The 21,610-nt window shown below is 51.0% G+C and overlaps 1 protein-coding gene across 2 annotated transcripts in view; it reads left to right on the plus strand.

Annotated features, from left to right (window-relative positions):
• Positions 1-21,610, plus strand: part of LOC149362492 (uncharacterized) — a 71,973-nt gene that overhangs the window by 20,923 nt on the left and 29,440 nt on the right. The window contains exon 1 of one of the 2 annotated variants that reach the window (XM_089573085.1): positions 4,873-5,216. The exons of the other annotated variant lie outside the window; for it this stretch is intronic. Coding sequence (XP_089429211.1) covers positions 4,937-5,216 — 280 coding nt within the window. The 5' untranslated portion in view covers positions 4,873-4,936. Of the gene's footprint in view, positions 1-4,872; positions 5,217-21,610 lie in introns of those variants that run through there. 2 annotated transcript variants of the gene reach the window in all.

Raw genomic sequence — 21,610 nt, forward strand, 5'->3', positions numbered from 1 at the left:
ATTTGGCGCGTTGACAACCCCCTGCCATTCGACTGGAAAACGGCTCTGGTCACTTCTATTCCTAAAGCAGGACAACCAGTTGACACATATAACCTCTGCCCCATCTCTCTCACCTTCTGTGGGGGCAAATTAATGGAGACGATAGTGCGGGATCGGTTATCTGCATATCTTGAACACAAACATGTCTTTGCGAGCACCATGTTTGGATTCTGCCCACACAGACCCGCACAGGATTTCCTCCTGCAACTCAGTCAGGAAGTCCTTGATCCCCTCGAATGTGCCATAATGATCGGGTAGTACTCGCCTTGGATCTTAAAGGCGCGTTTGACAATATAACATACGAGATCATTCTCACTAACCTAAACCAGACCGTCTGTGGCCTCAACACATTCCGATACATATGCCAATTTCTAATGAATCTTCAATCCTGCATCCGCATCCGAGACAGAGAGCACGGTCCTTACCTACTCGACACGCGAGGAATTCTCCAAGGCGCGGTGCTTTCCTCGGTGCTCTTCAATCTGGCCATGATCCACCCGCCGGCCCAGCTGAGTGGTGTCGCCAGCGTACAGCACGCCCTCTACGCCGATGACATCACTCTGCGGGCCACGCAGGGCAGCACAGGGGACATTGAAACCAGCCTGCAAACAACGGTGACGATAGTAGACCGCTACGCCCGCCGCTGCGGTCTTGAATGTCCCCCTCAAAAATCGGAATTTGTGCGCCTCCGCCTCTGACAAATGTGCACAACTAAAATATCTCTTTCTCTTGAGAGTGGTCCCATACTCGAAAGAGATGAGATACGGGTACTCGGACTCTACATCCACAAACACAGGCGGCCAGACAATACATTGGCCAAGCTCCATAAGGTGGGGGACCAGGTGGGCCGCATGGTTCGACAGGTTTCCAACAAACGCGGGGGGTTACGAAGTAAGGATGCCTTGCATAGTCGAATTCTCTATTCCACTCCTTATTTCTACCAACGGAAACAAGATGAGGATGCCCGTGAGGTCATCCTTCGCAAAATTGTTAAACGTGCATTTGACTTCCTCATCACTACTTGAAACAGTCGGCTTATGGCCCTTGGGGTGGTGAATACTTTCCGGAGCTCCGGGAGGCATACCTTACAAACCAGTACACGCGCTTGCCGCTAACGGAGTCGGGTCGCCGCCTTCTTGCTCGACTCCATATCCAACAGACCACTCTCATTGAAGACAGGTTTCGCATCCCAGAACTGTGGAGACGTTCCCTCCACGTGCGCCTTCTTCCAGCCATCATATCATACGAAGACCATAAGGTCGGCGCCTGGCACGAGCGCAAGTCCTAGACCGACATTATGGCAACAAAACATGTGTATACTACGTGGACGCCTCCGGAACTCGCCACGGGGCATGGTATAAGGTCGCGGTAGTTCACAACAGCAGCACAGTTAACCGCCTCACCTTCAGAGCTCGCAGTGCAACACAAGCAGAAGAGGTCGCGGTTGCTCTCGCGGCCTCAAAATCCGATTCAAAATACATAATCACCGGTTCGCGAGGGGCCTGTCGGAACGCCGAACAAGGCTGCACTCCCTTCCTAGCCTATCGAATCTACCAACATTGCATACGGGATACGGACCCAGCACACCGTTACCTTATTTGGGGCCCTGCTCATCAGCAGTTGGAAGGAAACGAGGCAGCAGATGTAGCGGCCTGCGCAGTCTCTCACCGGGCTGTTTTCTCCTCCCCACCCGATCAAGAACCCGATTTTAATTTGGTCTATACATTCAGATATTAGAACCTAGTATCAAGATAGTCATCCCCTTCACCCTAGCCCATGTAAAAGCCTCAAGAAGGCGGATGAGCGTATCCTTCTCCGCCTTCTCATTAATACATTGTACTCTAAAATGTAAAAACAGTAGCGCCGACAGTAGAGCGCTTGTCCTACGTCGTTCTTGAGCTGTGTCTGTGTGTTTTTCGGCGCTACTGTTTTTCCATTTTCGAGTAGAATGAACCATCTAGCCCAAATAGAAGTTCTTCTAAACTATTCATCAATACATTGCTGTGCCCGGCATCACTAAAAATCTTGAGCCCTCCTATTGCGGCCCCTGCCCGCACTGTAGTGCGGTGTTTTTGGACACCTATCACATGGTGTGGGCCTGACCCTCCAACCCGGTTATTCCCCCCATCCCTAACCCAACCCGGGAGGACTGGGAGGCAACCCGCCTCGGCTGCCACGACTTACAGGCCCAACTAGCTTGAGTCGGGCGCATCAGGGCGGTGGCCACCGCCACTGGGGCCCCAAACTAGGGACCTCCACCTAGAGTTTGTAAGGATCAATTCCTTACGGGTTGATCTAAGTATACCTCCTGTCCCTTCTAGATAAATGTTTTCATCACCACCATCACCCACATGAGTGGTAACGAATTCCTGTTTGTTTTTCTTTATATAACCATTAAAGTCCCCAGCTACCCTGCCGCCCTGGCAGGTGGTAGTTAGTAGTTGATCGCGAGAGTTCGCTCACCGTTGTCAGCGCTAACGCATACAGCCCAACCCCAGGTAGTCGAAATTTCCGGAGCCCTTCACTATGGCGTCCCTCATAGCCTGAGGTGCTTCGGGACGTTAAACTCCAATAAACCAAACTAAACATCTCCCCCTCATCACTCCACGTACCTATAAACACGATTCAGGCGTCAACTGACCCAGGGAGCCAGTTATGTGCACGTCCTTTCCCTAAAATGATGGAGTGTAAAACGTTCTCGATGCTAACACCAACGAACACAATGGACGCCAACGGCCTATTGCTTCAGCGCCGCGTTTCTGGCGCAACGTTGTCAATGCCTGCAACCCACATCTCTCGCTCATCACCCCACGTATCTATAAGCACCACGTATCACCCCACGTATCTTTCAACTTATTAACGGTCATTATAAAACCGACCTCACGGAAATAATTAGTTTTTCATCTGGGTATTCTACAAGGCAGAGACACAGTCGCACAATAACCGCCTTTAGCACCCATAATAACTGTTTTAAGTATTCCTTCTTTCCCCGAACAGTAACTGAATGGAATCTACTAACCATTGATCAAATTTCAAAATCATCACTATCGGCATTTGTTTTAGGTATTGTTTAGAAACATGTTGTCTTTAACTGTTTATACGCTCCATGGATCTAATTTGTATTATATGCTTTGTCTGTGTTATTGTTTTCATTATGTATTCATTGTATCCCACCCTGCTAAAATCCCCACAGGGGATTGCAGTATTGATAAATAAATAAATAAAATAAAAATAAGCGCGACTCAGGCGTCCACTGTCCCAGGGAGCATGCGCATTTCCTTTCCTTAAAATGGTCGGAGTGTAAAACGTTGTCAATGCCAACGCCAATGGACACAACGATCGCCGAAGGCCTGTCTTCAGTGCCGCGTGTCTGGCACAGCGTTGTCATTGCCAACTCATGCACCGCACATCTGCCACTACCGCCACGTAGCTTAAAGCACCATTCAGGTGTCCACTGTACCAAGAAGGCAGTTATGCGCCTTCCCTCCGGTTCAGGTGTCCACCGAGATGTGTTCGACAGATAGTGCGCCACTTTCCTCGAAAACCAATTTACCAATTTTGGCCTCTGCTTTCCAAGCTTCCGCTCCATTTGTTTCGCAGCTTAAATCGCGACTAAGGTGTCCACTGCTCATTACAACGGACAACGGCGGGGCCACGAAACGCAGTAACGGGCGCCAAAGACGTGCGCTCTAAAAGCACACTTTGCCCGTCGCCTCTACCCCCCTCCACAACACCGCCTATTCTACTACCAACAAATCCTCTGAAGTCGCCTCCAGACCGTTTGTTGGGAGTAGAATAGGCGGGGTTGGGGAGGGGGGTAGAGTCGACGGACGACCCCAGCCGACGACCCCAGCCGGGATTTCTCGAGGGAGCGAGCACAGAGGTTCTCAGAACTCAGCCAACTAGAACGTCTTGGCTGTCGACTGTATCCCGCTCCCCACACCCGCCTATCCCGCCCACAACAAATCTTCTGGAGGTGACTCCAAACTCGAACTTTGCCAACCCTTCAGCTTCTATCCTACTCCCGCTCCGTTTCCCCAGAGTGCACTCTCTGCGGAGAATCGCACTCCGCACTGGATCACTTCCTCTTTGGCTGCCCTGCCGGTCCTCCCCCGCAGGCACAGCCCGTCATCGGAACATGGGAGAAATGGGAGGCTCTCATTGCGTCGCAGGACCCGGACACCCAACTTCGCTGTGTAAACTGGGGTGGCAGTGCCATGGCCCTATGTGGCCTGGACACGTGCGTAGTCGGAGGGCTGTGCGATGGCTGTGACCTTTTGAAGGGTCCAAACTCACTTGCAAAATAAAGTTTTCCATTCATTCATGGCGACAGAATGCATTCTATAAGCAGCTCATGCTTTAAACCGAATTCTGGAGAGCCTCCGATGACCCGCCACGGTGGTTCAGTGACTAGGTCGCTCGGCTACTGAGCCAGAGTCCAGGGTTCCAGCCCGGCCGCGGCGTCGACGTTTCGGTAGAGCCGAAACTCAAAAGGCGCCTGCACGCTGTGCGATGTCAGCGCACGTTAAAGATCTCCAAGTGGTAGAAATTATTCCGGAGCCCTCTACTGAACTGGTCTTACAGACCAGTTCAGATATCCACCGAAATTGTGACGCACATACTGCGCCATTTCATTTCCTCAAAAACCATTTACCGCCGATGCCGGCGCTTTAACCTGTAAAGACAAACGCCCTCAGGACAGTGCCCACAAACGCAGCGGAGGAGGAGCTCCCTACTAGGGGCTGCGCATGTGTGTGCAACTGGAGCATAAACGCGCGGTGGAAACTATCAAGAACGTTCGCACACGGTACTCGTAAATGTGTTATGGAGGCGTTTGTGCGCAGCTATAGGAACAGCCTGCTAGACGCCGCTCCCTCGCTCAACAGGATTGGTGTGCATGTCCGGGACCTCACCCGCTCTTTCTCGCCATCGTCATTCCCTACCAATGACAATAAGCCAACCGGCACAGCAGCGCCTGGCTGTCGGCTGTGCACCGTTGGCATCTTGGCATTTTCGAGTGATTGCTACGGGGAAATTCCGCATCGCGTGCATAGTCGCGTCACAGTTTACAATGATGCCGCTTACCGTGGTGAGACCAGCAAAGGAGGGAAAGTGTCGCTCAACTCGTAGGTGCGCACGACGACCGCAGCTTGCTGAAGACCAGCGTTGCACCTCAGGTAAGATTCCTTATACCACGACGCGGTTAGTACTCTCACTCGGCGTCGGAAACAGGAAACGCTCCTCTAGTTACGTTCTTAAGCTTGATCCATACATACGCATGTCTTCCCAAGGTCGTGGGTGCGAACCCAGACCACGGCAGCCGTATTTCAGACGCGAAATGCAAGAACGCCCGGGACCTAAATTAATCGGGAGCCCTCCACTATGGCGTCACTCAGCCAATATTAACGTTAAAGCTACATACTATGACCTCCTTTTCATTGCGATGTTTCTTTGATAATGTGAAACACTCGGCGATTCTGTCCCAAGTCTCTAAGCTCAACATGGGCGAAAGATCCTACATTATTGACCAACGTTGTATTGTGATGTATCGTTTTTCATTTTATTGTATTGCATTATGTTTTGTTGTATTAACGTATTATTCTCAGTTGCATTTGCTTTGTCCCCCCCCCTTATGTAATGCCTCAACAGAGGCCTTTAAGGGTAAAATAAATGATGATGATGAATGACAACTACATCAAGGACTTCCTCACGGACAGGACCGCCCAGCTACGAGCAGGCGACCTACAAACGCAAGAGAAGAAGCTCGGGAGCACCGGCACACCGCAGGGATCGGTCATTTCGCCGATGCTGTTCAACCTGGTAATGATCGGAGTGGCCGAGAAGCTCGCGGACATCGAAGACGTCAGGCACACCATCTACGCGGACGATATCACACTGTGGGTGACCGGCGGCAGCGACGCCCACATCGAGGGCGCTCTGCAAGCCGCCGTCGACGCGATAGAAGACCACCTGGAAGGCACTGGCTTGAGATGTTCGCCGAGCAAATCGGAGCTCCTCATACTCCCACCTACCAACAATGGCAGATGCAAGACCAGACAACGCGAATGCGAAAAAATCAGAATCGCAACCAAATCCGGCAACGTGATCCCCGAGGTCAGCAAAATCAGGATCCTAGGCATGGTCATCGAAAAGCATGGAAGAAACGGCGAAACCATCGCCCGTCTCACGGCAAAAGCGGCCAACGCTATGCGACTCCTCAAAAGAGTCGCTTCCCGGAAGGCTGGCATGAGAGAGGAGAGCCTAATCAGGTTCGTCCAATCCTTCATCATCACCCACGTCGCGTACGTTGCAGCCTACCATAGATGGCTGCAACAGGAACGCAACAAAATTAATGTAATCATCAGGAGAGCGTACAAGGCGGCGCTGGGCCTGTTCGAGTCCACGAGCGCGACCCGCCTCTTACAACTCGGGATCCACAACACGCTCGAAGAAATAGCCGAAGCGCAAGGGACCTCTCAACTGGAGCGGCTGTCCACGGCCAAAGCCGGGAGGAAGATTCTGGACGACCTGGGAATAGGACACTCGAACGACGCGGAGACGAAGCTCCCCGTCCCCGAAGAGGTCCGACGCCAGACCAGAATCGACCCCATACCCAAGAACATGAACCCCGAGTATAACAAGGAAAGAAGAGCGGCGAGGGCCAAGGCTCTCATCGACCTGCACGCCAACGACGAGCACGCGCGGTACGTGGACGCGGCCGAATACCAACGGAACGCCTTCGCAGCGGTCGTCATAGAGGCGTCGACCGGCGCCACGAGGACGGCAGCGAGCGTGAGAGGCGCCGGAGCGGAACAAGCGGAGGAGGTGGCCATCGCCCTGGCCATCGCCGACGCAGACTGCTACACGGTGCTGAGTGACTCGAGACAGGCGGTGCGAAACTTCGCCAAAGGCCAAGTCTGCAGGGAGGCCGAGCGCGTACTACGAGCGACTAAACTGCAAGACAGAAGAGTAAGAATCAAGTGGTTTCCGGCGCACGCGGGCGACGCGTCGGAACGCAGCGCGAACCACAATGAGACGGCACACGCAGCGGCGCCAGCGCTAACCAACCGCGCCCCGGCAACACACCGTCCGACGTGGTTCGGAGCCAAGGACCGCATGACCGACTACAGCGAAATCACGAAGGCCTACCGCCTGGCTCGCAGGACTCTCCCACCCCCGCACCCGAGGCTGAGTCGAGCGGAGGCGGTACTACTGAGACAGCTCCAGACCGGATCGCTACCGAGCCCGGGACTGATGCATCGATCTATCCCCCCAACCCCAACCCCAGCAGAGAGGACTGGGAGGCGGCCCTGCTCGGCTGTCAGGACCTAAAGACCCAAAAGGCCTTGGTTCACCGGACGCGGGCGGCGTTGCTTGCCAATGGGGCCCCGGAATAGGGGCTCCACCTAGTATTGTTAGGGGAAAGGGCCAATAGGGCCTACCCCAATCACCTCTCTGTAAATATTTATTGTATTATAAATGTTTTTCACCACCACCCCGAGACCTACCCGACCGATACGTGTAGAGTCTTCCGGAGGGAGCCGGCAGATCACACGCACATCTTGTGGGACTGCATCAGAAATCCAAAGGAAGCAAGTTCAGGAACAATCCCGCCGCGGCTGGAGGCAGCAGCGAAGAGTAACAACCATGACCAACAGCTATGGGCCGTCCAGCAGGTCCTCGGGGCGCTCGAAAGGCAGGGACCCAGCGAGCCGGCAACGGCGAGCGCAGACCCGCGCCGAGTAACGGCAACCTCGTAGACGACGTAGGCCCTCGTCGGGGCGCGCGAGCGCCCAACTGCAGGCACAAATAAAGTTTACTCCAATCCAATCCAATCTTGAGAGCGTTCACCAGAGCATTCCATGCACTTCGGCATTTTTCGCCTGAAATCTTTATATCTACCATTATCCACAGACCCACTCAAGCATTGATTGATTGTAAAACATTTTATTCGCCGGGAAGAGCTTGCCAAGAGGTCGCGTTAAGTGGTCGAGAGTACATAGCCCTCGACGACTTTGTCAGCCCACTCCACCGCCAAAACTTGCGTTCTGGGGTCAGAGCTAGCCAGCACGGTTTCCCACCGCTCGAGAGAAGGAGCTGTAACTAGATCACCCGGAGGTGGCTCTATTTTGCAGTCCCACAGGATGTGATCGTAGGTAGCACGTTGGCCACAGTGTTTGCAGTTTGGGTTGTAAAAATCTGGATAAATGTGCGCGAGGAGTGATGGGGTGCGTATCGATCTCGTCTGTAGACGACGCCACGTAACCTCTTGTTCTTTAGTAAGTCTTTTGTCTGGAAGGGGGAAAATTCTCCTCTCTAATTTAAAATGATTGGTGAGATCATGATATGTAATCATTGAGTCCTTCGTGAAATTCAGGGAGCCAGACTCATCCACTGCCCGGTCGACGAAACCTCGGGCTTTATTGTGGGCTGCCTCGTTCCCCGGATTCCCCGAATGGGCTGGGACCCATATCAATTCGGAATAATTTGGTGAGAATTTGGTTGCGTTAAGGATTCTAAGGGAGGTGTTTGTAATTCGCCCTTTAGCGAAATTATTGATACCCATTTTGGAATCGCTGAGGATGATGCTCCCTTGGGTATGTGCTAGGGCGAGGGCTATAGCCGCCTCTTCTGCCGTTTCAGAGGATTTCGTTTTGATTGTCGCCGAGACGATGTGGTCACCATTCTCGTTCACAACCACAATTGCAAAGGCATTTTTATTTTTGTATTCTGCCGCATCTACATAAAGTGTTGCAGCGCACTGTCTGTATTTCTTATGTAAGGCTTTGGCTCGTGCTTGTCATCTGCCCTCATGGTGTAAGGGGTACATGTTTTTGGGGTGTGGTTTGATTAGTAGGGCCGTCCTATAGTCGCGGGGTAAGTCTACTTTAGCATCGTTATTCGTAGGTTGAAAGTTAATTCCGAGCCTGGTAAGAATACTCCTGTCAGTTCTGGAATTGGCGAATCGCGCTGTTTGAGCCATTAAATGGGCTTCTTTCAGTTCATTGTAGGTGTTATGTATTCCTAACCTCATAAGCCTTTCGGTTGAGGCATTTAGCGGGAGTCCTAAAGCAGCCTTATAGGCCTGCCGTATCATGCTATCCAATTTGTCCTTTTCTGCTTTCGAAAATTTGAGATAAGGGGTGGCATAGAGTATCCTGCTTAGCGCAAAGGCCTGCACTAGGCGGCATAAATCTCTTTCCCTCACCCCTTGTCTGCGGTTAGCTATGATTAGTAGCGGCAAAATTCACTTCGACTGTGCCGCCGGAATTTTGGTCACAGATGTATTCACCTTCGAGAGAAAAAATGGCTGAGGCTTAGCTTAGGTTAAGCCTAGTCAGATGCGAAGCATATTGTCGCCGAGTTGCATATCGAGCACGCCGCTTGGCTAGACGTTCTTCACGCTCTTCATCAGTCTCTGTAGCACGCCGCAACTTTTGCTTCTCATTCCAACGAGCAGCCCTGTCTCCAGGAGGCATCTCTATCCCGTGTACGCCTAGCAGAGGCAGGCGCACCCCCTTGTATACCGCCGCTCCAGCATCACGTGTTCACTACAGCGCACCTAGCGGCAAAAGCAGGAAACACATTGGTCGCGACGCCTCGCGCGACGGCGCGAGCTGGGGCCCCGTTTCTCCTATGTCGTTACGTCACGCATCACGTGGTCCTCCTTGGTCGCGACGCCTCGCGCGACGGCGCGAGCTGGGCCAATACCTCCTAGAAAGACTTCAGGCCTGCGCGCTCCCAAATGTCACGTGAGCAACGTCATTTCCGGTAGGCGATCGCCTCTTCGAGGGTCGGGAGGCGGCGCGCACGAAACGAACCGACGAACCCCGCAGTCGGCGCGCGCGGACCAGCGGCAGCAAGCCTGCCGTTGCGTGCATCGTTCTGGCGTTGTTCTGTGTTTCTGCACTGGGTGCGCGTTCCTGCGCATTATCGGCGCGCGTGGTGGTTGTGAAGGAGTGAAGTGCGGCTATCAGCATGCCTTACAAGTGCTGTGTGCCGAAATGCCGCGGAAACTACGACGAAGACTCGAAAATTCAAGTCTGCTCATTTCCGAAGGACGATGCCCAGCGGAACAAGTGGCTGCGTGCAATACCACGCAAGGATTACCAAGTTACAGCTTCTTCAAGGGTAAGAACTGCTTTAATTAGCTTGTTGTGTACCTTCATGCCCGCTTTTACGCTTCGCAAAGTTCACTGTCAGTGCGAGCATATTGAGCGTTAGGCCTAGAATCCGTTGTGCCGCATAGATGGACGAGGCGACTCTCAGAATGCTTCCTACGGCTGACAAGCGAAATTCTTTCGTGTTCATATTAAGGCGAAAGCCTTTAATGCCTCATACTGTCGTTAGCAGACGCGTCGGCAGCCGTGTCGACAGACGCGTCGGCAGGAGTGTCGACAGACGCGTCGGCAGGAGTGTCGACAGACGCGTCGGCAGGAATGCCGACAGACGCGCCGGCAGCCGTGTCGACAGACGCGTCGGCAGCCGTGTCGACAGACGCGTCGGCAGGAGTGTCGACAGACGCGTCGGCAGCCGTGTCGACAGATGCGTCGGCAGGAGTGTCGACAGACGCGTCGGCAAGAGTGTCGACAGACGCGTGCACGTTAAAGACCCGTAGATGGTCGAAATTATCCGGAGTCCTCCACTACGGCGTCTCTCATAGCCTGAGCTGCTTTGGACGTTAAACACCAAATACCATGTGTTTTCTGCGAAAAGTGTTCGTTCAGCCTGTGCTTGCATCAGGAAAGAATCTGCCAATACCAAAAAAAACTACCTTGAGCACGTACACATAATTAATGTCTTTCGGAGACACTGTGATATCTTTTTGTGGTACAGTCCCCTGCTTTCGTTTTTGCAGGTCTGTGCGCTGCACTTCTATGAGAGCTTTATTAAAAAAAAAACAGTCTATCATGACCCAAGGACTGGAAAGGTTATCGAGACCACTTTGCCGGTGCCACGACTGGACCCTAGCGCTGTGCCTTCAATATTCAAGGATTGCCCATCGTACCTGTCCACACCACAGTGTTCCAAAACAAGAGAGGAGCATGTGCTTGTTTGTATGTGGAGTGTTTATTGCTTTGATTTGTTCTCGCAGTGCCATATTATGGGAAGTAACCAAGTTCCTCATTCTAGTCGATTCCAATTGTTTTTCATCATATATGTTTTGTGCTTAACCATATGTTGCTAAAAGTTTTGTGTTATTTTGGACTGCGAACCATGACTGCCTTCGTTTCCTTGATGTTTGTTGCAGTGACCTGTTCTACTGTATGTGACATGGTCTAAGTCTTAAGTGTGACCATGAGTACAATTTATGTTTTCATATTTAAAGGGTATGTTTGTTTTACAAATCTGTGGTTACTACCTGGCAGTTCAATTTTGTTACCTTGATGCTTCATTAGTTCTGTTTACTGTATGTATATTGTATTGTCTTACATTTATAGCGCCTTTCCATGCCCATGACCAATAAACCGAAATTTGTCTTTTGGTTGCCGACTAAATTTTGCCTCATTCTTGAATTATCAGCAAACAATAAATTCCCCATGGGAGCAGTAATTGTAGAACGCTGCAATAGGCACCATTACACAGTTTGCATGAAGGTGACGATCAAGTTGCTGTTGCCTCCATCATCCCGAATTCACGTGACGCACGCCGCTGAAGCCGAAGCCAGCGAAGCGAAACAACTGCACTGCAGAATTCTCGCGTTTTCTATCAGTTATTCACTCACCTAGAGTACTTTGTCAATCTTACTTCTCTAAAGAGTGCACTGCAGCTGACCAGGCCCCTAGTTATTTCACAGCAGGCTCTTCCTTTCTTTATAAATGAGCGCACGCCTATCTTTTTGTACGCTTGTAAAGCGGTCGCACTCGCGCTTAATAGAGCGGTTGATAGAGAGCGACTAAACCATCCTAAAAAAGCGACACCAAGCGCGGCGGAGGAAGCGAGCGACGCGGCCATCCGCCTACTGGATGTGACGTCACTCGCGCAGCGCGCAGGCCTCAAGTCTTTCTAGGAGGTATTGGCTGGGCCCCCGTTTCTCATCTGCTGTGACGTCACGCACCACGTGGTCATCCTTGGTCACGACGCCTCGCGCGACGGCGCGAGTTGGGCCCCCGTTTTTCATCTGCTGTGACGTCACGCATCACGTGGTATGACATGGAGGTTACGAAAGGTCAATGGTAACGACACCGCCGCGCTCGAGGAGCTGGGTTGGGCTATTTTAGTATGCTTCGCATAAAAAAAAAGATATGATGATCCCTCGCCGTGTACTCCTGTAGGCTCTGAACGCATTGAACTCTCAGCTGTTCTGCTGGAACACATCCTGAAGTATTATTTGAAATTAAAATTAGTTACCGCAGATCGCACATAAGAACTGGAACATAACACAACTAACATAAGTGGAACATAACTGGAGCGCCTCGCTAAACTTAGGAAGTCAACGCTACGAGGGTTCTTTCCTAACATCAAGTCCTCCGCTGCCGTTGTTCGTAGTTGGTCTCTGTCAGCGTTGTACGTGTGCAGTGCTAATGCCTCACCTCCGTGACAGCCTCTTGCACGGCGTTCGGCTACTAAGCACGAGAACGCGGAACCCAAATCAGGACGCCACAGCCGTATTTCAGTGGAGGCGAAAGGAAAAAATTCAGGAGGGCACTTTGTTGACCTAAAGTGCGGTGAGGCGATAGCCTTAAGCGCGGTGTTATACTTGTGTCACTGATGTGTGGTTAAGATATTAAGCTTCGCCTCTGAGCGCAACGCGACAGCGACTTGCAACGCTGCCAAGGAGTCCACAGAACGCCATCGTCCGTTTGGATCTACGCCTTGCTGGTCGGTAAATTGGTTTTTGAGGAAAGGAAAGAGTCCACAGAACGCCATCGCCCGTTCGGCGGTACGCCTTGCTCGTCGGTAAATTGGTTTTTGAGGAAAGGAAACGTATCTGTCTCGCATATCCATAGACGCGGCTTTGTTCATTGCAAAGCATCGAGCTGGCATGGCCGAGTGTTTGGAGTGCTCGTCTCGCACTCCGTAGACCCTGGTTCCATTCCTCAACTCAACCAATTTGGTAATCGATTTTATGCGAAGCATACTAAAATAGCCCAACCCAGCTCCTCGAGCGCGGCGGTGTCGTTACCATTGACCTTTCGTGACCTCCATGTCATACCACGTGATGCGTGACGTCACAGCAGATGAAAAACGGGGGCCCAACTCGCGCCGTCGCGCGAGGCGTCGTGACCAGGATGACCACGTGGTGCGTGACGTCACAGCAGATGAGAAACGGGGGCCCGGCTCGCTCCGTCGCGCGAGGCGTCGCGACCAAGGAGGACCACGTGATGCGTGACGTAACGACATAGGAGAAACGGGGCCCCAGCTCGCGCCGTCGCGCGAGGCGTCGCGACCAATGTGTTTCCTGCTTTTGCCGCTAGGTGCGCTGTAGTGAACACGTGATGCTGGAGCGGCGGTATACAAGGGGGTGCGCCTGCCTCTGCTAGGCGTAAACGGGATAGAGATGCCTCCTGGAGACGGGGCTGCTCGTTGGAATGAGAAGCAAAAGTTGCGGCGTGCTACAGAGACTGATGAAGAGCGTGAAGAACGTCTAGCCAAGCGGCGTGCTCGATATGCAACTCGGCGACAATATGCTTCGCATAGGCTTAACCTAACCTAAGCCTCAGCCATTTTAGAGCGCAGCTCTTTGGCGTCCGTTCCTGGGTTTCGCGTCGTCGTCGGCGTCGGCGTTGTCGTCGGCCTCGTAACCAGCTCCGCCCCCCTTTCATCCCCCCAGCGCTATCGGCGTCAGCGGCATCAGTCAGTCGCTGCTATCTCTTCCCTCCTCCCTTTATCGTGTTGTCCGATTGCTGCGCGCGCTTCTGCCCCCATCGTTTGCCGCTGGGTGTACACGCCGCCCCCCTCCCCCCTCTTCCTGCGAGTCTCCGGTTGTCAAAGCGCCGGCTCTAACTTAATTCCTTTCTTCGCTCCTCCTCCAATGCAACCCCTGTAAGGTGGCAATCAGAGAGCCAGATCGGTGGCGGCGGATATGTATATGTGCACCGCCCGAGCCGAAATTGCGAATACGTGTGAAAAATAAAAAAAAAATTCTGTGATAGCGCATACATGTGTTGCTCGATTTCTTTGCCTCAATCTATCGAAAAGGTGAAACAGCTTATTTGCTGCGCTCAAATTTCGCATTAGGAAGTAACGTAATCGTCGGTAATTTTTTTTATTTATCTGGTCTGAGTAGAAAGGTTAATTAGGCTAATAGTTAATTAAGCAATCAAATAAACTCAGGCACACTTACTTGGAGCATCGCTATACAATCCGTTTAATTGGTTGCGTGTTTGCTGGCCAAAGTACAATTGGACCCGTTTTAAACTCGCGCACTGTGACCTCACGACCATTTAGACTAATTGAAACAAGGTCAGCATAGCTAGGGTGCGACGGCGGTCAACCGAGGTCTCGCTTTGTATGTCGGGGTTTTTCTTTCGCAACAAAAGATCCTGACATCCTGTAGGATATGAAAGCGCGTTAAAAGCCGCCGCGGTGACTCAGCGGTTATCGCCTTCGGCTACTGACCTGAAAAGCGCGGGTTCGATCCCAGCCGCGGCGGTTGAATATCGATGGAGGCGAAATTCTAAATCCGTGTGCTGTGCAATGTCAGTGCGCGTTAATGAACCCCGCATGGTCGAAGTCTCCGGATCCCTTCGCTACGGCGTTCCACATTGCCGTTGGACCTTAAACCCCCACAAACCGTAAGCCATTCTGGAGGATTTTTGATGGCGGCGCTTTAACACTGAAAAGGCAAACTCTCTTGGGACAGTGCACACTAACGCAGCCGCGGAGGAGCTCCTCACTCTGAACGCGGCACATATGCGGTCAGCCAGAGCGAGAAACGCGCGCAGCAAAGAGAGCAACAACGCTCAGACTCGCTCTTAAATGCGCTGTGGAAGGGTTGGCGTCCTCCAAGAACAGCCTATCAGACATTCTTGCTCTCATCCCTTCCTGCCCTTCCTCTCACCCGCTTTCCCTCGCCTTCACCATCCTACCAATTACAATGCGCCACCCAGCACAACAGCGCCAGGCAGTCGGCTGTTATTCGTTGGCATCTTGGCATTTTGCAGTCATTGCTACGAGCAAACTCCTCATTGCGTGTATAGTCGCGTCCGAGTGTACAGTGAGGTTCATTGCCGTGATGAGACCAGCGAAGGAGGCAAAGCGTCACTCAGCTCGTAGGTGCGCACGACGACAGCGGCTAGATGAAGACCAGCGTTGCCCCTCGGGTAAGATATCTTACAACTCGACGCGGTTCGTGCTCAAACACGCACTGCAAACAGCAAACGCGCCTCTCTCATGAGATGCATAATTATGCAGCCGCGAAAGCTCGCTTTTGTCACGCCCTGGGTAGCTCAGTGGCTTCGGCGTTTGGCTGCTCATCTCAAGATCGCGGTTGCGAAGTCCGGCCACGGCAGGCGTATTTCGGTAGAGGCGGAATACAAAAACCCCCGTGGTCTAAATTACGCGAAAGCGTATACAGCACGTTCGTTCGAAAAGCCGTCGGCGTCGTCGTAGTAGCGCTTTCTGCGCCACTTTGAATGCCTCTGTGGTATTGCTGACGTCACCAGTGGATGACGTCGCGCGTCATTAATGACTAATTACTAATAACGCTTAAGCTTCGCCTTCTGGAATGGAACGTGACAGCGTCTTGCAGCACTCCCAGCGAGTCCACGGAACGCCAACGTCCGTTCGGCGCGATGCCTAGCCGGTTAGAAACACCTTCGAACGCAACGCATTTTCGAGGAAAGCAAATGACGCAGCAATTCTGTCATCGCGGTGGACACTCAAACCACACCGCAAAGGAAGGGAGGAAGTGAAAGAAGAAAGCGAAAAAGGTGTTGTAATGAATGAAATGAAAATTGCATTTGAGAAAAGGAAATCACGCAGTAACTGTCTCACATATCTCGGTGGACAACCGCCACCCTTTGATTGACAGCTATAGTGGCAGGAGTTTGGCCAACAGTATGAACCATTAAAGGTTTCCGCTCTAAAAAAAAAAATAGTATCCTGCCAACCGATTGCCGCAGAATGTTCCCGGTTGGTGTCATGTATATTCAGCGAGTGCACGCTGCTTGGCGTCTGTAACGTTGATGCATGGGAAGCGCGCGCACCCTGCAACCCTGGTGCATGAAATTGCTGATCGCGAGAGTTTGCTCACCAAATGAACGCTGCGGCCTACTGCTGCAGTGCCGCGTGTCTGCCGCAGTGTCATCAGCGCTAAGGCATGCAGCGCACATCTGTACCACCGCGCAGCTTAAAGCACGAGAGAGGTAGGAGTCCACTGTTGCAAGAGGGCAGTTATGCGCCTTTTGCTTTTCAAGCGGGTTTGTTTTTCAAGCTCCCGCTCCATTGTTTTCATAGTTTAAAGCCCGACTGAAGTATCGACTGTCCCGGGGGACCAGTTATGTGCCTGTCCTTTGCTTTCGAAGCTCAAGGTCATTTCATGGTCAAATTTGTACGGTCCGCGGTTCAAGCCCGAGGTCCTATACCGAAGCTTTCGCTTAAAAAAATTGCAGTGCCTCGCCGCATCATCTTGAACGCTCTGAACGATCTACTGTTCTGCTGGACCACATCCTTAAGCATGGTTCGAAATTAGCGTAAAATACACATGATAAATTTTATAACTGGAGCGCGTCGCTGAATTTAGAAATTCAACACTGCGAGGGTTTTCGTGGTTGTTTTCTCTCAGCGTTTACATGTTAACGCGTCTTGCTCGGCGTTCGGCTCTTAAGCACGAAGCAATGCCACACGGGGATGGCATTGGAGGAGGAGCGATGAGAGCAGGAGGAGGAGCGAAGAGAGCAATTAAGTTATCGGGAGGTCGCGGGAGGCAACGCGTGGGCGCAAAGGAACGTTGCGCGGCGAAGAGATAGCAGCGACTGACTGATACCGCTGGTTCGATCCCGCGGCGGCTGGAATTTCTTTGGAGGAGAAATTCTAGAGGCCCGTCTACTGTGGGATGTCAGTGCACGTTAAAGAACCCCAGGTGGTCGAAATTTCCGGAGCCCTCCACTACGGCGTCTCTCATAGCCTTAGTCGCTTTGGGACGTTAAACCCCATAAACGAAACCAACCAAGCCAAACCGATACCGCTGAAAGCTGCTAGCGAGTCAAGTGAACGTGGCTCTGCGTTTCGGCTCGGGATGCACGCACCGTGATGCGCTAATGTCGAGCCGGCGCTTCGGCAACCGGATAACACCGCGCACTATTGCGCGGTCTCCGCCCCAGAGAAGAGGACGGAGGGGGTACACGCAGTGGCGAAAAGGCGCCGGCAATGCGATTCAGCTTGGGCCTGCGGGAGATGGCCGGCTGCAGAGCTGGTGACGAGGGACAACGGCGCGCCGCGAAACGCAGAGCTGCGCTCTAAAAAAAATCTGTTCACCTACGAAAGCAATGGCGTATTGGGCAACTATACGCGGCTTGGCGTCTGTAACGTGGAGTGCGTTCCGAACACTGGATAGGCAGCGTGCCCACCCTGCCACCGCGGCAGGTGGCAGTTGATTGTTGATCGCCAGAGTTTGCGCGCACAATGAACGTGCGGCCTTATTGCTGCAGTGCCGCGTGTCTGCCACAACGTTGTCAGAGCAAACGCATGCTGCACACATCTCGTGAACAAAATCGATGAACTCGAAAGCCTTCTTCTTGGTTGCGGCCCTGACGTCACGCTTCTCACGGAAACATGGCTCCATGACAGTATCCCTGATACTGACGTTATACCTATCTCGCATGATATAATTCGACAAGACCGTGGCTCAAGGGGAGGTGGCGTCGCGGCCATAATTAGGAAGGGCATTAACTACACATTAATTCCTCACAACACATCTGTCGAGATGGTTTGGATTCACGTTCAACTGCACCAAGGCAGCCTTCTTATGGGTGTAGTGTACAGGCCTCCAAATGCTGACATTTCGATTTTAGAATCGTTGTACAACTTTCTTCATGAGCACAGAAAACGTTACCCTTATGTTATCTAATGCGGCGACTTTAATCTACCCATGATAAACTGGGACGAACTATGCGCAAGGCCTTCATGTCTGCACTGTGAACTGCTGCTTGATATTGCTTTTTCTTTTAATCTTAAACAGATAGTGGAAATACCAACACGTGTCACTACGACTTCGAAATCAATTCTCGATCTTGTTTTTATTTCTGCAGAAGTAAGTGATTTAGGATTTACTGTTGAAGTCTTGCCAGGCATATCCGATCACGAATCTGTTCTTTTTAAAAGCAATTTATCAAGAAAGGTGACACGAAGCATCCCCAAGAAATTCTTGGATTTTAGAAATGCTGCCGACGAAAGCGTGATTGACTATTTAGAACAGGATTTTGACTCCTTTCTTGAAAAACACAAGCTGGGAAACTTTAGCGTCAACGATTTATGGAAGCATTTTAAACATTCAGTACATGAATGCACTAAGAATTTCGTTCCCATGAAGTGTAAGAAAGCACCTCGCCACAGTCCATGGATTAATCGGGACATACTGCACCTAAAGCGTCGACTAAAACGCTGTTCACGCCTCAATTCTTGCACCACTCGCTCAAGGCTACAGTCATTGCGCACTGAACTTAAAAATAAAATTAAATTATCTAAATACCACTTTTTTAACGTTAAGATGCACCATTTTCTTACAAACGCGCCAAGAAAGTTTTGGATGCATTTAACAAACAAAAAAGCTCCGGTGACCAAAGTCAGACTGAACGGTACCGAGACCACTGATACTCAGTGTATTGCCGAGGCTTTCAACGCGTATTTTGCTTCCGTATTTTTACAAGCTGACAATCTTAGTCCTGAATATGTATGCCCAAAATATGAGCTGCCGAACCTCTTTATTACGGAACAAGGCATTTTTTCGTCACTGTTAAACTTAGACACAAAAAAATCTGCTGGACCAGACGAAATATCCAACAACTTTCTATTTAGGTACGCAGAATGGTGCTCGAAATACCTGCTCATAATATTCAACGAGAGTTTGAATCAAGCTACCATTCCCGATGATTGGAAAATGGCTAAGGTCATCCCTATTCACAAATCTGGAGATAAGGCTAGTGTCAACAATTACAGGCCTGTTTCGCTCCTGTGCACCGCTAGCAAGGTAATGGAGCACTTTATTTTTAAGCATATAAGCAGTTTTCTGGAAAATAATAATTTCTTTTCTGAGGGACAGCACGGTTTTCGACGTGGCCTATCCACGGTTACGCAACTACTACACACTACTAATGATCTCATGGTAGCTTTGGATCGGGGTGGGCAAATTGATATACTGTTCCTCGACTTCGAAAAGGCGTTTGACCGAGTCTGTCACAAACGGTTATTACTTAAGCTAAAAAGTGTATTGCAAAATGAACAAATTTTGAATTGGCTTGATTGTTACTTATCCAATCGACAACAGTATGTCTGCATTGAAAACTCACTTTCTTCATCTGCCCCTGTATTATCCGGTGTACCACAAGGTTCTGTCCTTGGACCTCTTCTTTTTCTGATCTATTTAAATGACCTGTCTTTGGATTCCTCTGTACAATGCCGGTTCTTTGCCGATGACTGCATCGTGTACCAGGTCATCGAATCTGTGCAAGATCAAATTGTGCTACGTGATTACCTCTCTGCAATTACCAGTTGGTGTCAATCCTGGCGTATGAACCTAAATGTCTCTAAATGTGCCCACATGATGGTCACAAGAAAGAAAAAACCGTTAATATATACTTACAAAATTAACAATGCTGATGTCAAGCGGGTTGACAACTTCAAATATCTTGGTGTTATAATTGACTCCAAATTAACGTGGAACGCACATGTTGAATATGTTGTGTCGGCGTCACTAAAAAAGCTGTGGTTATTAAAGCACCGCATGAGACACTGCACTAGTGCAACAAAACTTGCAGCATTCACGACACTCGTTAGGCCAATTCTTGATTACGCTGACACTGTTTGGGACCCTCATACTAAGAAAAACATCAATCACATTGAAGGGGTACAAAAGAAAGCACTTCGATTCATTTTTAACGCTTACCATAGAAGTATCTCTGTTTCAGACCTGAGAACACGAGCTGGGCTCCCGTCGCTAGAAATGCGCCGCAAACTACACCGCCTACAAATGATGTACAGTATTGTCAACCACCATGTCAAAATAAATTTTCATAATTACATGCACTTCAACGAATCCAGGAAAACGAGAGGCAAGCACAGCAAAACAATTGTAATGCCGCAGGTTAAAACTAACGCCTACCGTTCGTCATTCTTTCCTCGAACCACAGCTGAGTGGAACGCCTTACCCTATGAAGTAGCTGACATGCCCTCAGTTGAATCTTTTGTTACAGCCGTGTCATCTTATCTATGATGCTGCAAGTATTTCTTTACAACGCTTCTTGCTTTGCCGTCCGCCTTTCAAAGTGTATTCCTTCTTTCTTTTTTTGTGTTTTTTGATTGTGCACATTCCTTCATGGCTGATTGTCAATAGCATGTTTTCTTTCTTTGCCGCTGTTAAACTCACCTTAGCAATTGTTCAAGAACAATGTATCCACTCCTGCTTTGACTGCCAAGAGGCAGTTGGCAGTATTGATAAATAAATAAATAAATAATAAATAAATAAACATCTATATCACCGCCTCAAAGCGCAATTCAGGCGTCCTCTAACCCAGGGAGCCAGTCATGTGCAGTTCCTTAAAATCATCGGAGTCAAAAACGTCAACACCAACGCCAATGAACAGTGAACGCCGAAGGCCTATGGCTTCAGTTCTGCCAGGCTTGGTTGACTGGCCGCCTGGGACAGTGGACACCTTAGTCGCGCTTTAAGCTACGTGGCGGTATTGACAAATGTGCGCTACATGCGTCGGCATTGGCAACGGTGTGACAGAAACGCGGCATTGAAGCCATAAGCCGTCGGCGTTCATTGTGTGCCATAAGCCGTCGGCGTTCGTTGTGTTGTTAGCGTTGACAGCATTTTAGGCGCATAACTGCCTCCCTGAGTCAGTGGACGCCTGAATAGCGCTTTGAGGTAGGTGGGATGGTGAGAGAGAGAGAGAGATGTGAGCTGCAAGCGTTAGCGCTGACAACGTAGTGGCCGACACGCGTCACTGCAGCAGTAGGCCGCAGCGTTCTTTGGGTGAGTGAGCATTTAGCCATTAACCATTAGAGAGTTTTAGCTGAGCGTTTTTACGGCCAGCGGAGCGAAGCGGACGAGCGCGGACGCCACTGCGCATGCGCAGTGCGCTTTGGCGGCGAGCGCGTTTACGGCGCCCCGCTGGGAGGCCTTCCTCAGCGGAGCGGCGAGCGTGCGTAAGCGCGCGCGGGCGTGTATGGGTATTCAAGATGGCGGCCGCCAGCACGACCGCTGGCAACGCTGTTTCGTCGGTTACGACCGCGGCGATCTTCTATCTCGGACCATTTAAGTCTCGACAGGAGTAGCGGAACTTGCAATATGCTTTTCGGCATCTTGGAAACGGATATAAGCAGAGCAGAAGCAACTAAAAAAGCGCGCGAAAGAACAACTGACCTGGCGGTTAGCACTTGGCTTCATTTTCGTAGCGTCGCAGTC

This window comes from Amblyomma mixtum, chromosome 2 (genome assembly GCF_055824585.1).
Source record: "Amblyomma mixtum isolate Tamu chromosome 2, ASM5582458v1, whole genome shotgun sequence".
Classification (NCBI taxonomy): domain Eukaryota; kingdom Metazoa; phylum Arthropoda; class Arachnida; order Ixodida; family Ixodidae; genus Amblyomma; species Amblyomma mixtum.